Below are 14,973 nucleotides of genomic sequence, written 5' to 3'. Positions count from 1 at the left end.
CTGCAGAGTGTAAAACTGATATATCAGCCGTGCTCACGGTCACGAGCGGCCCAGACCCTCACTTGATGAGCAAATTGGATTCACTGGATACTTGGAGATGGAACTTGGCGAGGTTGCTACCTCGTGTTTTGGCGGAATGGCTATTCCGTGTTGGCAGGATTGCTATCCTGTGTTAATAATTGGGGTTAATCCCTGGATTACTATGATAATTAGGATAGTCTTTTAAAAGATGCTAATTACTACTTACACTAATTAAGGGTTGGGTTTATGCTACTCATATTTAGTAATAGGTTGTTCTAGCATTTGTCATAATTAAAAGTGATCAACTAAAATGCTACAGCAGTCAAACCAAATCAGCTTTACCTTGTTTTAAGCCTTGCATGTCATTACTTTCCGTCTGTGCTTGCTGAGTTCGACATGAGCTCACCCTTGCTATAATCATTAAAGGTTGCTCGGACGATCAGGAGTACGATTGTGATTTCCCTGAGGATTACCCTGAGTCTCCTGGTTGTTAGGCTCGTGTGGTTCTGCCGTCGACCTTCCTGTGGCAAGGTGGTCCTGCTACGTCGGCGTTTAGTTTTCCCTTTATTTATGGAACAGTTTAGTTTATGTTTCCCCTCCGCACTTTGATAAACATTTGGCTTGTAATAAGGGTACTTTTACTCTCATTTATGTAATTCGTTTGAACACTGTGTTTTGTACCATTGATGATGTCGGTCCATGTGTGTGAATTCGAGATCCTGGCGCACATGTGATTTGGCACCCGAATGCTCTTTTACATCCGGGTGTGACAAGTTACCTTTCGGCTCTCCGCCGGGGAAGGTACAAGACCCCTCACAATCACCGGGAGATGGCCACGAACAATCACCAACTCGTGCCAATCCTCCTCCGCTGCTCCAAGCCGTCTAGGTGGCGGCAACCACCAAGAGTAACAAGAAAACCGCAGCTAGAACGATCCCCAAGTGCCACTAGATGCAATCACTCAAGCAAATATACTTGAAATCACTCCCAATCTCACAAAGATGTATAATCTATGAAGGAGATGAGTGGGAGGTGTTTGCTTAGGCTCACAAGGATGTCAAGTATGTTAGAATGCCAAGAGTGTCAGCCCTAAGCCGGCTAAACACGTATATATAGCCCCTCAAGCAAATAGAGCCGTTGGCTCTTTCACTGGGCGAAATACGGGGTCACCGAACGCTCTTAAAGGGGCACCGGACGCTCAACACCAGCGTCCGGTGCTCCAACGTCAGCCGCGTGTCAGAGTCTAACGGTAACCTGCAGAGCACCGGACGCTTAGCAGGTTGGCACACCGGACTCATGCGCAGAGAGCTCCGTAAACTCGCAGGGTCACCGGACGCAAGCCACCGGACGCACCCTTAGCGTCCGGTGCTCACCGGACCCATGCGTAGAGAGGGTCGCAAAACGCCCGTACACCGGACGCACACCACCGGACGCTCAAGCCAGCGTCCGGTGCCTTACCCTAACTGGGCCAGGCACTGTCTGCACCGGACGCTCAGACTCAGCGTCCGGTGCTCCAGAAGCTAGCGTCCGGTGAGTGTTCCAGAAGCTAGCGTCCGGTGCTCATTAAGTCTCAGCGAGAAACACTCCCGCGACTTCTCTAAATTTCCCACCGGTGCAATAGAAAATATGCACTTCATTTTCTCGAAAAGCGTCGAATTCCGCCTCGCAAGCTCGGCGGGAGGGAGAGAGGAACCCATCCTCTCTCTACCCTTCAAACTCCACCTCCTTCTCAAAGTGTGCCAACACCACAACGTGTGTACCAACAAGTGTGCACGTGTGTTAGCATTTTCACAATCATTTTCTTCGAAGGAGTTAAGTTAGCTCACTAGGTTCTAAATGCATGTACAAGAACAATGACACCTAGTGGCACTTGATAACGCTTAGCCAAAGAATTCCCCTCTTTATAGTACGGCTATCTATCCTACATGTGATCACACCCTCTATGGTGTCTTGATCACCAAAACCAAAACTCTAAGCAATACCTTTGCCTTGATCTCCATAGGGTTTTGTTTTTCTCTTTCTTCTTTTCCAAATTGAGCACTTGATCATCTTGTGGTCATCACCATGATCATCATGATCATCACTTGCTCCATCACTTGGCATGTACCAACCTCATTAAGTCTACACACACTTAGTATAGAGGTTAGTACTAGGGTTTCATCAATTATCCAAAACCAAACTAGGGCTCTCACCATGTATTTGGGAGGAACTGGAGCCCTAAGAGCTATACCAAACAGAGTGTTAGCCTTATGCATCCAAAGAGGCTCTTATTAAGATTTGTTTAGGACAATTTTTTTCTCAAAAAAACTCTAGCTTTTAGAGTAACTTATGTATGTATGAACGTTTTTTCCTCTTTTCAATGTGAACTATAAGCGAGTGAAGTTATAAAAAAACTACACTTCTTAGCTTCGCTCCAAACACTATAATAGGATGCCCGAACTAATAGAAATCCTGCCGAATAGAGTCTAAGATTCTAAACATATTATAAAAAAGTTGGCAACTAAATAACACTCATTAAAGTTTTGTTAGGGATTGGAACAGACAATGGGGTGAATGAGAGCTACCTCACCAAGTTGACAAGTGATATGTTAGCTACATCCTAAAATCTAATGGAGCCTCTCTTATAGTTCTCGCCAAGAACACATAGTAATACTGAACCTATTGACTTCAATAAGGAGACTAAAAAACTATGGAAGCCAACCAAGCAAAGAATGACATAAATTACAAACTTTAGTGAAAACTGGATCACCTAGATTGCAAAAATCGAGTTACCCATAAATTTTATGTCACCCTAATTCTCAAAACTAGGTCACCTGGTTTTGCAAGTTTCAGACTTTCAGCTTGAAAACTTTTGGGGAAAAGATAAAACCCAATCAAATGAATTTCAAAGTCCATGAAATTTTAAAAAGGTTTGCCTAGCCTACAGGAAGGTGTTCCTGATAAATTTTGCCAAAAATGATTTGGCCTTCTTCATGAACTTTGTTTTTTTTAGTTGGGATTTGACAGTATTTTTCAATAGATGGTTTTAAGTTGCTCTAAAGAAATTAGTGAAAGCCACAGCCTAAATATGTTATAAAAAAGTCATTAATTGAGCACAAGAATCAATAGGAACCACCCATCTCAATGAAACGACCAACGTAGGGACTTGGAACAAAGAAAAAAGGATGTTGAAAAGCAATTATAGGGGATTAGGTCTAACCCATCATGTACCTTGTTCATAGCCCCTAAAAATCACACCGAGATTGCTCAAAAACTTAGATATAAGAAGAGCTCCAAAATCGCTAAGAACTTTGCGAAAGTTTAGAAATAAAATAACAATAAAGCTTCCAAATGGGTAAGGCAAAAGAGATGAATTCTATACGATTTTTTATAGATCAAGGAACCATGAATTCACCTTATACTCCAAAAAATTCATGGTTCCTTGATCTATAAAAAATCGTGTAGAATTCATCTCTTTTGCCCATATTAGTTGACGTTTAGGACAGAACTGTGCTTACCAAGGAGTGATTAATTAGAGCGTATCTTTCCATCTTTGCCTTTATTAAATAGATGTGCGGGTGCACTTCATACAAGAAATTTCATAACTCAGATCGTTAGTGTATCAAGGCTTGACTCTAGCAAGCTGTGTGTTGATTCTTGGTAGCCACTTTTTTTTTTTGAGTGGGGCTTAGTTTTGCCGGAGGCGAGTGTTGCAAGCAATTAGTGTGCCTCGACGCCAGCACAACGGGCGGCCGAGATTAATTGCATGTCGAGCGGAGCTAGCCCTGTGCATGCGCCAACAAAAAGTTGGTGAGGGGCAAACGCGTCCATGTGCAGGTGTTTACACGCCCAACGTCAACCTTTATGAAATGAGAAGGGTCATCTAGAACGACATGTAATACAAGTACAGAGGGAGTACATCACATTAACCTACCTCCCAAAATCCTCCCACTTTTGTGAAGAAAAAAACTAAAATGTGCTTATCTCTAACCTATCTCTTGCTGAGCATCTAAGCCCTTGGCTAAACCTAGAAAATAAAAGAGGTGGAAGGAATAATTATATTGGAATGACCACTTAGCTTATTTATAGGGTTTATACACATTTCAAAAATGCCCATACATTTAGACATGTGAACGTATCTAGGCTCCATTACAGATTATAGATTTTTTGTGATTAATGAAGCTATTGAGACTAACATGTGTTTTATAGAGGTTAGTAATAAAGTTATTACAATAAGAATAACCACAAGTATCTTGTCCATAACCTTTTGTTTTATTAAAAACGGTGCAAAAGGTAACCGACAATATAGTAAGAATATTCTAGACCAAATGCAGGTTGCGGTCGTAGAGATATTTGCTAACTAATGTGTAAATAATCCTTTTTTTTCTTTGATCGTACTATTAATAAAAGGAGTCTAAAATTTTCAACGGTTGATGCTACACAAAGTGGTTAACTCTCAGTTGAGTTTATAATAATAAACCGGACTTGAAATGGATTGAGAAACAACGTCAGAGTATATACTAGACAATAAAATTGATCTTATGGATGGTTCTATGGTACTCTTTACAGCGTGTTCGCTTGAGCTTATCAATTTAGTAGCGTTTTTTTTTTCTATAAACCAGCGAACTTTCTACCATATTATCGTTTATCAGCTAAATAAACAGGTGTGTTTTAAACAATAATTGAATTACCGGGCAGTACGACTATGAAATATCTACAACAGTTTTTTTAGATGAGGCCTTGTTTAGTTTCAAAATATTTTGCAAAATGACACTGTAGCTTTTTCGTTTGTATTTGACAAATATTGTCCAGTCATGGACTAACTAGGCTCAAAAGATTTGTCTCGTCAATTCCGACCAAACTGTGCAATTAGTTTTTATTTTTGTCTATATTTAGTACTTTATGCATGTGTCTAAAGATTCGATGTGACGAGAAATCTGAAAAATTTTGTAAAATTTTTTGGGAACTAAACAAGGCCATAAGCGAGTATACTCTCTTAGGAGAGTCGAACCAGGAGCTGGAACCCAAGATCTAATGTGCTACTCTTGTAACCACTAGAAGAAGGGCCTTTTACATATTTACCATCATAACGGTTGCCTCTCACCCGATTATCACTCTTATAATGTGCCATACATATTTACAATCTTTAAGCGATAACTCTTACATTTAGACCACATTTCACATGTGGCAGCCCAGACCGACTGACATGGTGGTGCTGACTCAGCATGGGCAGGCGAAATGACGATGCTGCCCCTGGCCTCATTTTCTTCTAAACACAGCAGCATAAAAACCCCTCTATTGATAAAAAAAAACACAGCAACATATTTCATTTGCACACAGACAGCAACATAACACAAGGATCTGCTGTGTTTTTTTTATGTTGCTGTGTTTTTTATCAATAGAGGGGTTTTTATGCTGCTGTGTTTAGAAGAAAATGAGGCCTGGGGCAGCATCGTCATTTCGCCTGCCCATGCTGAGTCAGCACCACCATGTCAGTCGGTCTGGACTGCCACATGTGCAAATGTGGTCTAAATGTAAGAGTTATCGCTTAAAGATGGTAAATATGTATGGCACATTATAAGAGTGATAATCGGGTGAGAGACAACCATTATGATGGTAAATATGTAAAAGGCCCCTGGAAGAAGAGCAGCCAACCGGTTGAATCATCAGAAACCAAAATGTCAAGCTTAAACCCAAGGGAAAATTTCAAACCCGAAACCCACTAGTGCCGCCCACACGAATTCCCGTACCCCAATGGCGACATCGCCGCCGCAGAACCCTAGCTCCGGCGATCCCTCCGATGCGTCGAGCCTCGCCGCCGCGGCGCTCGAGGCGCCCGGGCGCGTATGGAGATCCCTCGTCGCGCGCCTCCCTCCCCTCCCGGACTCCTCCAGCTTCCTTGCTGCCGTCTCCGACCTCCAGCGCCGCTACTTCGGCGTCCGCCGGCCCCGCCGCCGCAGGCGCTCCGCTCTACCTCTCCCGCTCCGTCCCGCGGCCGCACACTCCGCTCGGTGAGATTCCCTGCGATTGGCTTGTGCTTGACCGTCATATGCTGGTTCCTAGAGTACAGCAGCTACCTGCGTGCTTGGGATTCGAACTTTGCGTTGAGTTATCCAGTTAATAAGTGTCATTTCAAGCTTTCGTTCGAACAATGTCACTCGTGTGCTTGTTTGGGATTTTGCTTTGCGTGTGTCCTTATTTTAGATTCTGGAACTTGTGCCAGTTTGGGGGCAATTATAAGATGTGGGATTCGTGGAACTTGGTAGATTGTTTAGACACAGCTCAGTAAAAGCAACAAAAGGCAACCCATCGTTTTCCTTAAGCTAATGTTTTGTTGACCTATTTACTATGTGGCTAATGTTATGGACCTATGGTATAATATTTTGTGAATGCCATTGATAACTGTGAAGCAGTATTATTTGAAGTTCTTGCGAACTGTTTATTCATTGTAGGATTGCTGGTGAGATGCCCAAAGCCTTTGTCATCTTAGATGATGTTGTGCAACACACCCTGACTAATTTGCACACTATTCACAAAAGCTTACTATTTTGGCAGGCCAAAGCTGAGGTATAAATTTAATACATACCTTTGATGTATTTAAAGAGATGTATTTTATTCCTTGTGTTATTTACTATTTTACCTGTGGAGTATTTCTGCTCAGGGAACAAATTCTCAGAAAGTGTACTTTATGATCTTTGAGAGAGGTCCAAGGGCCTTTGTTGATGCAACATATCAAACACTCACTAGACCCGGAAGCAATGGACGTCCAGTCCAATACATTTTGCATTCTGCATCTGATATGGTGTCAACAAAACTTGCTGCCTTGACAAGTATGCAACATTGCTTGGCCGCTTTTCTTGCAGAGGTTTGTTTACTCCAGTTTATCAACTGTAATTATTATACCATAGTAATAATCCTATAATTGTAATTCTCTCTCAGCTTATGTCTAGGGGAGTAAACATTATCTTTAGTATTTTAATGTTAACTTTTTGGCTACTTTCAAACATAACTGTTGTACTACTCTGGTCAAAAATCAAACTCACAGTTTTCATCATGGACAAATGCTTTGTGTTGCTGGCATATAACGCATACATTATTTAATCTCTAGCTTGTCTCCTCTGTAGATTCATTCTGAAGTTGATAGATGCAGAGAAGGATTAACTGAAAACTCAGACAAATCTCTGCATACATTGTTCATTGTTTTAAATACGACATTCTCCAAGTTGGAGGTATCACTGAGAAATGCTGGTGAGGTATGCAATGTTATGTTTCATATATTCTGATCTTTTTAGATGGACTCCTTTGTTGTTTTTAACCAAATGCTTTCAGGGGCAAGATGAACTATTTACACATGATGGAAATTCATATGAGCTGTTTGGGAAATTGCCGGAAGTCGATGTAGAGAGTTCAGAATGGACAGAGGCCTTGGCAACAGATGGTACAAGTTTAGTCTATCAAAACCTTCAGAAGTTGGATAGTTTCCTGTCCTCTCAGGTAAGCATCTCTATCTTCCTAAGATAACCACACATTTAAACCTCTTTTGTTCTAGTCTTCAAGACTAGTGAACTTTGTTGTTGAAATATGTTAAGAGTGCAATTCGTTGTATTTGATCTATAGTTATACTAACAGAGTTTTGATAGTCCGCCTGTAAATAATGTATGTGTACACAACAGCCAATGACTTTGCTGATTAGAATTAGTAGTAGGATCAAAGTAAAAGCTACTAGCAACCACATTGGACAAGTGTTGAAACATCAAAACTCAGCACATAGATAAGCTGATGATGTGTCCGGGCCGAATTTGTATAGTTGTATCTCATTATTAGAATACTGGTACAGTACCATTTATGAACTTTTTCTTTCTGTTCTTTTATGTCTGTTTTATTCTGTAGTACTTGCTAGAAATAACTTTGGCTTGATCACTAAATCGGCTGCTGTAGCCTATAGTTCCCTTTTTTAAAATTTTATAGTGCTTTATACTTATATATGTATGTTCCTTATGAATCTATTTAGATCAATGTGTTGATTAATAACTACCTGAAAATTTGCCCTATAATTGTAGCTCTCAAGCCATAAAAGACCAAACAGATTGACCATATACTGGTTACCCTATACATGTGGAGCAGTGGGTCTCTCTGTGTGTTCTCTGTGGCTTTTACGTCATAGCAGCTTGATGGGAAGTCCCGATATCGACAATTGGGTTCGAGATGCTAAGGAGTCTGTGGCTGGATTTTGGGATGAACATGTTGAGAAACCAGTAAGATATTTTGTAAATTCACACTTCTATTGTTTCTATTTTATTTTTTCATCAGTATGGTAGTACATCACTAAAGTAAATAACATGATCTAGTGGGGAAGACCAGAAGAGGCTTTTCTGATTGTTTATACATCATATATATGAGAAGTTATGTGAGGTACAGGAGGAAGCTTGCCAGCTTGGTCTTATTAGCCTGTTACTGGAGATATTTTATATCAAAATGCAAATGCAGAGCATTACAGTGCTGAGAAACATGCTTGTGCGTTGCAATGGGACATACAACTTGTTGCACGATCATTTAGACCGACCCATGCCAATGATAATGAGCTAGCTATCTTTGTTGGATTTTAGTGGGCTTGTTCCATCTTCCAACCTTACCTCAATTAAATCAAATAAATTCCAAAGCACATAATAAATGTTAAGTGCAACAAAGGATTAATCCTGTGTGAGAAATTGACTCAGCTTAAATGGATGGCTATTATGCTCACCTGTTGTGACCTTAGTAAAGGTGGAATGCGAGACACATGCCCACATGTGTGCCAAGTCATGATGTGCGCGTGCTCAGGTGGCCAGGCCACAATATGAGTGGTGCGACGCCAGCAAAGGTTTTATAGCTCCAAACTGTTTACTGATGGCATATTGACTGAGTGAGAAATGAACAGGGGAGAGAGTGATGGACCAAGAGGGATGGGAGTAGGAAATGGACTTAGGGGGAGAGAGAGAGAGTGAGGGGTGGAAAGAAATTTCTGTAGTTTTAATATTGTACAAACTGTTTACCGATGGCATATGGACCGAGTGAGATGAACAGGGGAGAGAGTGATGGACCAAGAGGGATGGGAGTAGGAAATGGACTTAGGGAGAGAGAGAGTGAGGGGTGGAAAGAAATTTCCGTAGTTTTAATATTATATATAGGTATTGATACAGATATAGATTAGCTGCAGTCTTTTGTCACTATGGTATAAGATGGCCTGCCAACGCATCCATGTGTTCCTTAAAGGAGACTTTATGCATACAAGCTTAATCGAAGAGTTTTTGTAAACTGTGGGCTGTTGTAGTGGTATAAATATTTTTTATATATTCAAAGTTTGTGTGAATCATTGAAATTTTAGAGACTGCTGCTGCAAGTTAATCTATTTCAGCTGAGAACTCCTTACTCCTAATTGAAGTTTAAATGGTTCTGAAGTTAGTTTTACTACTGTGCTCAAAACATGACTGTTTGTTTTGTATTTGTTGCTCATTAGATCATTTCCATTAGAGATGAGCTTTTCGAGACATTCAAGCAAAGAGATAAAGGTGTAATGGAACAGCAAGAGGTCCAACTGACTGAAGATTCATTGCGCAGGTTATCCATCATTTCAATCTCTCTAATTTCTAGTGATTATGCTGGTTTCTTGATGCCAATGGTTGCTTTTTTACTTAACCATCAAATAGATACAGTTTCACCCTGCTGTGAAAGCAAAAGTGACATATTCTGTGGTTACCAGCTTTTACAGCTTGAGCACTTAAACTGCTTTGACTTTAACCTGCATGGCATACCGGTGGAACATAACCAAAAGAGGCTAGGATAACATTTTGAGAAATGAATAGATACATCAATGTTGGTGAATTGCTATCTATTTGGCTTAACTTTAAGCTTCACCTGTTTTAATTGAAATAAATTTAGGATAGTCATATACCATATATACTTTTTGTTTAACATGTCACAACGGGTTATACCAATTAATCAGTTTACATTGTTTCAATATTGTACCAAACATACATGTCCTATAAGCAAATACAGTGGAGAAAACAACATTTAGTAAGTACTGTATGCACAACACTCCTCCTCTGTCCCAAAATAGAAGCCGTTGTGGGATGCATGCAGGTCAAACTTTCTCAACTTTGGCTACATTTATAGAAAATATGTGCAACATTTATATCCCAAATAAGTTTATTATGAAAGTATATTCAACGATGTACCTAATCATACTAATTATGTATTATAAATATTAGTATTTTTTTATATATTTGGTCAAACAGGGATGAAAACGGTATGGATATTTTCCGACCATATTCGAGACCGAATTCGTTTAGAGAGGTTTAGATCTGTCCGTATCCGAGTCCGAATATTCAACATCCGATACCGTATCCGTATCCGAATATTTAAATCGTATATTTATGATGTCGACATCCAATCGTATCTTCTCCGACATGATTGACATTATCCGTATTCGGATCCGAATCCGACCACAAATATGAAAACAAATATGGTATCAGTGATATTCGTCCGTATCCGATCCGTTTTCCCCCTTTGAACTTTGATGTAGGAGTACTTTTTAAATATTGACGTTGATGTAGGGGGAGGGGGGAATATTGACTTTTAACTTTGATGTAGGAGTACTTTTTCCCCCTTTTGTCTGGAAACTCTTTGATATTGTGTCTCATAAAGTATATTTTGCATTGTTTAACCCTGATAGTTACATCTTACGTGTTTAGGATGTTAGTTGCCTTTTGTGAGCAAACAGAGGGTCGGAAGTTGCCAGAAGATTTAGCAGTGCAGGCGATGTTGGAGACTCTCACGAAGAGGTAAATCTATCTAAACTATACCAACAGCTGTTTGATGAACTTGACACCCGTCTCACTAGCTGTAGCTGATTTTCGATGCCAGCAATATTTCATATTCTATAGTTTTTTTAATTTAATTTATGATGTCATCATCATTAAGAGATCATTTTCCCCTTTCACTACATCCCTTTAATGTTCTACCTCTTTTAAAGGAATATATTCTTCTTTGTTCACAAAAGGAAACCATGGTGTATGCCTGTATGGTATGCCATACTAACATCTTAAAAACCTGAATCATAATACCACTAGTTGCCAGATGCTTCAGTAAATCAGTGACCCTTGTCAGCATGTATGCAATTGCTTGTTTCTATGATTCAGGGAATTGTTAGTGTGAAATTTTAGTCCTAATCATGTCACTTCCTATGACTAACTAGCATGATTGTATGTATGACTAATTAGTATGTCACTTGTGTACTTCAACTGCTTTGTGAACCGGCTGATATGCAAGTTTCTCTAGTGTTTGATGAATAAGGACTACTACTGCTTTAAGTTTGGTAGTCTCCTTTTGTAGGTGTGAACATACAGTTCATATTTTATTAACCAGTTTTGTGACGGAAGTATGGGACTGCATTTATTTTCACTAGTCTCTTTTGATCGTTTTCTTTGTAGCACTGACCTCATGAATTGTATTTCTATTTATATATGTGCACTGTGCAGATATGAGAAGGAATTGATACATCCAATTCAAAACCTCTTCAGTGGAGAATTAGCCCGTGCTATGCTTATTCAGGTTCGTTCCTGGTTTCCTGTTTTCTGGGTACAATAATTGAAACAGTGTTTCACTGACCTTCAATTTTGAAAATTTCAGATTCAAAAGCTTAAACTGGATCTTGAATCGTAAGTTAAACAAATCATCATCTGAAATTTTCGATAAACTATATAAAGATATGCTTTGTCTTGTCTATTGTTCATTGTTATTGATAATTCAAGTGGTTTTACACAGGGGACTGCTGGAGATGGATCAGATTCTTAGGGCAAATGCTATAAACTTTGCCGTTCTTGCAGCTCTGCCTGCTTTTGGTCTCTCACTTCTGCTGCTTGTGTTACTGCGAACATGGATTCAGCGTGTATGTATATAAACCATCAAAAAACATTTTCATGTTCACAATTTCATTCCTCTGGTCTGTCTGCATAATTGTAGGTCTACTGCATCATTTCATCTTTCTCTTCAGAGTTCAAACCATGGGTGTTATTTATCTTTACGGTTTATGTAGAAAGGCATTATGGTAAATTTGACTAACTAAACATCTGCGCGTTCCACAGGATCATGGTGCTGAGGGAAGAGGTAATATTGCACGATGTCAACGGAGGCTGCTTCTTGTTGATGTAGAGAGAAGGCTTATGGAGTTTCAGCATTACAGGGATAATGGAATGGTAATTTCAAATATATATGAAACTCGTTCACGCTAGCATTCTTGCTTGAGTTTAACATATTTCTTTTCCAAGTATTGTTTATTTGGCTTTCTAATTGTGATCACTTTTACTATGCTTCTAGCACTTGAGTCACACATATTTCTTTTCCTAGTATTATTTATTCGCACTTGAGTTTAACATATTTCTTTTCCAAGATATATGAGCTTGTTCTCTCACCATATACAAAACTACCAAAAACACCTTTTTTCCCTAACTAGTATCTCAAAGATTTGTAGATAAAATGTCTATTACTAATCTAGTTGGCACCGTGCAATAAATTTCAAGCGGCTAAAGTCTTGGATGATATGATATGACCATGCAATAACTCCTTGAATTTGCTACTTTATAGGAGGAAGAGGCACGGTGCAAGTTTGGACTAGTACTTTACACGCTTGATAGACTGTGCAAAGCTGTTGAGTCACACGCAAAAGAAACAGGCGAATGGTTAAGGTCAGTCTCTCTGCTCAAAGTCTTTCACCTCTCTTCTTGGTTATTCTGGATCTGATGTGTAGGAAACTGTTTGCAATGCAGCTTGAGAGAAGACATTTTTGATCTGGCAAAGCTCGACATGGGAACGCCAGACAAGATGATTGTCGTGTCACGGTTGAAGTGGATGTATAACTGCTTGCTTCCATTCTCATCGAGCCGTTTGCCACGTCTCTAGAGCAGCGAGCAACTGAACGTCGTGTGTTGCATTTTGGATACTCCATTTCTGCGGTAACTTGTAAAGATTTTGGCACGGGTACCTGGCTCTGGAAGGTTCGTTGGCCCTCTGTCGGAAGGATGGTTCTTTCATGCACACAAAGATGTTTTGTAAATTTTATCAGAGCTGGATAAAGTACATCGGAAAGGGCAAAAATTGGGTGGATACAGTATCCACCGAGCCCTCCGTGCATACAGCCAGGGTAGTAGGGGATAGAAAGAGGACGCCAGTTTGCCTTGTTGATTTGGATTGGCTGTTTATACCAAAATAGTTTGCGTGGTTGGGCTATTTGTGTGCGAGCATTGTACCTTTTGGCCTTTGTTCCAGCCTATCATTTGCAATGGCTATTCCATACCCCCATACTTCATAACAAGATGCTGTTCTTTTTTTTCTATTCCGCAGAAATAAAGGAGATGTGCAGTACAATCTTATGGAACTGTTTCATTTGAAAGAACATGTGTTATTATTCATGTGTGGCTCTAGCGGCCACACAACACCCCGGGTTTCCTTTCACTTGCCGATGATGGCGAGCAGCGCGTCCTTATAGTGGCCGTGGGTGTTCTTGGCGACGGCGTCGGCGAGCTTGGCCCCGTACTGCCTGGCGTAGGCGTCCTTGATATCCTCCATGTCCGTGTCGGCGCGGGACACGACGACGCGGGTGAGCGCCGCCTTGGCCTGCCTGTCCGCGTCGTCGCGGAACGCCCTGCTGATCACCTCGCTGAAGTACCTGGGCGGCGAGTCCAGGCACTTGACGGCCTCTCGCAGGCACGGCTCGGCGGCCAGGTCCTGATGATCAGTCGCAGGCAGGCGCAAAACAACAGAGGAACCATCATCATCAGAGCGTTAAAAGAGCTTGGATTTATGATGAACTCTACTACTGGTAAACATTCTTGACGACCTCTTCAAGTGGCTTGCCGTGCAGCTCCATGTAGACCCTGAAGGTGGCCCTCAGCTGGGGCTTGCTCCTTGTAGCCAGCACCCGCACCACCTGCTCGTTCTGCACTAGCTTCGCCGCCGGCGCGGCCCTGACGGCGGCGGCCAGCGCCTTGGCCTCCTCGGTGGCGAGGTCCTCGCTCACGCGCGCGCCCTCGTACCGGTACGCGCTCACCAGCCCCACCAGCAGCTGCAGGCAGGCAATACGTGTTAGTGCATCGCAGTCTCACAGACCTGCTGCTGGGCAGGTGCCAGACTGCCAGCCCAGAACGAGACGATGTCGAAGGAGGAAGGCAGAGCGCGCGCGCACACTGGCGTTGGCGTCCCTGACGCGGTAGGCGACGTCCTCCTCGAGCGAGCGGTGGTAGAGCGCCTGGTAGGCGCGGCGGGCGCCGAGCAGGTCGTCGGCGGCGCGCGTGCAGGCGACCTCGACGAGGACCTGCGGCGGGTGCGCCTTGTGCAGGACGTGGTGCGCCCAGCGCGCGTCGCGCTCCCACGGGTGCATCGCCCACAGCACCGCGGCGTCCTTGAACCGGGCGAACTCCGCCTTGAGGTGCAGCAGGTACTCGTCCTCGCACCGCTCGATCCCGGCGCCGGCGCCGGCGCTCGCGGAGAAGAAGCCCAGGAAGCCGCGCCGGAACTGAGCGCGCTTCTCCGGCTGCCGCCGCCACCGCCCCAGCACCGACACCAGCGCCGTCTCGTCCACGCCCAGCCCGCCCAGACCTTCGTTCATTTTTTTTTTGCAACATCGTGCCAGAAATTCATTCGTCTGCGCATGGTCAACGTAAACACAGGTGTAGTATATAGTAATGATGTACCGTACCGGCGAAGGCCCTGGTGAGGTCTTGGTGCTCGTCGGCCATGGCGGCCGGCGGCGCCTCCTTCTCCTTGCTCTGCGGGTCCCTTTCCTTCCTGGGTGCCTGCTGCTGCTGCTGCCTGAGACGCGGCTGCGGCTGCGGCGACGCCGGCGGTGACGTCGCGGCGCTGCTGTTGCTGCCGGTTTGTGCGAGGAATTGCTGCATCGGGTTCGAGTGGGTCAAGTCTATCTATGTATCTATATAAAGC

The 14,973-nt window shown here is 42.4% G+C and overlaps 2 protein-coding genes across 2 annotated transcripts; one reads left to right on the top strand and one right to left on the bottom strand.

Moving 5' to 3' along the window:
• Positions 5,665-13,401, top strand: LOC8082636 (protein DGS1, mitochondrial). The gene is made up of 14 exons (XM_002467798.2): positions 5,665-6,011; positions 6,453-6,567; positions 6,662-6,865; positions 7,125-7,253; positions 7,330-7,494; positions 8,061-8,255; positions 9,497-9,597; positions 10,731-10,820; positions 11,517-11,589; positions 11,668-11,696; positions 11,803-11,926; positions 12,123-12,233; positions 12,622-12,722; positions 12,804-13,401. Exons 1-14 carry the CDS (start codon positions 5,755-5,757, stop codon positions 12,934-12,936), a joined length of 1,827 nt encoding a protein of 608 aa, XP_002467843.1. The 5' UTR covers positions 5,665-5,754; the 3' UTR covers positions 12,937-13,401.
• LOC8080814 (annexin D4) lies at positions 13,340-14,958 on the bottom strand. Its single transcript, XM_002465211.2, has 4 exons — positions 14,732-14,958; positions 14,219-14,631; positions 13,874-14,098; positions 13,340-13,761 (listed from the first exon to the last, which is right to left on the bottom strand). The coding sequence occupies exons 1-4, from the start codon at positions 14,928-14,930 to the stop codon at positions 13,486-13,488; spliced, it is 1,113 nt and encodes a 370-aa protein (XP_002465256.1). The 5' UTR covers positions 14,931-14,958; the 3' UTR covers positions 13,340-13,485.

This window comes from Sorghum bicolor, chromosome 1 (assembly GCF_000003195.3).
Source record: "Sorghum bicolor cultivar BTx623 chromosome 1, Sorghum_bicolor_NCBIv3, whole genome shotgun sequence".
NCBI classification, from domain to species: domain Eukaryota; kingdom Viridiplantae; phylum Streptophyta; class Magnoliopsida; order Poales; family Poaceae; genus Sorghum; species Sorghum bicolor.
This window is presented reverse-complemented; position numbering and strand designations above follow the sequence as displayed.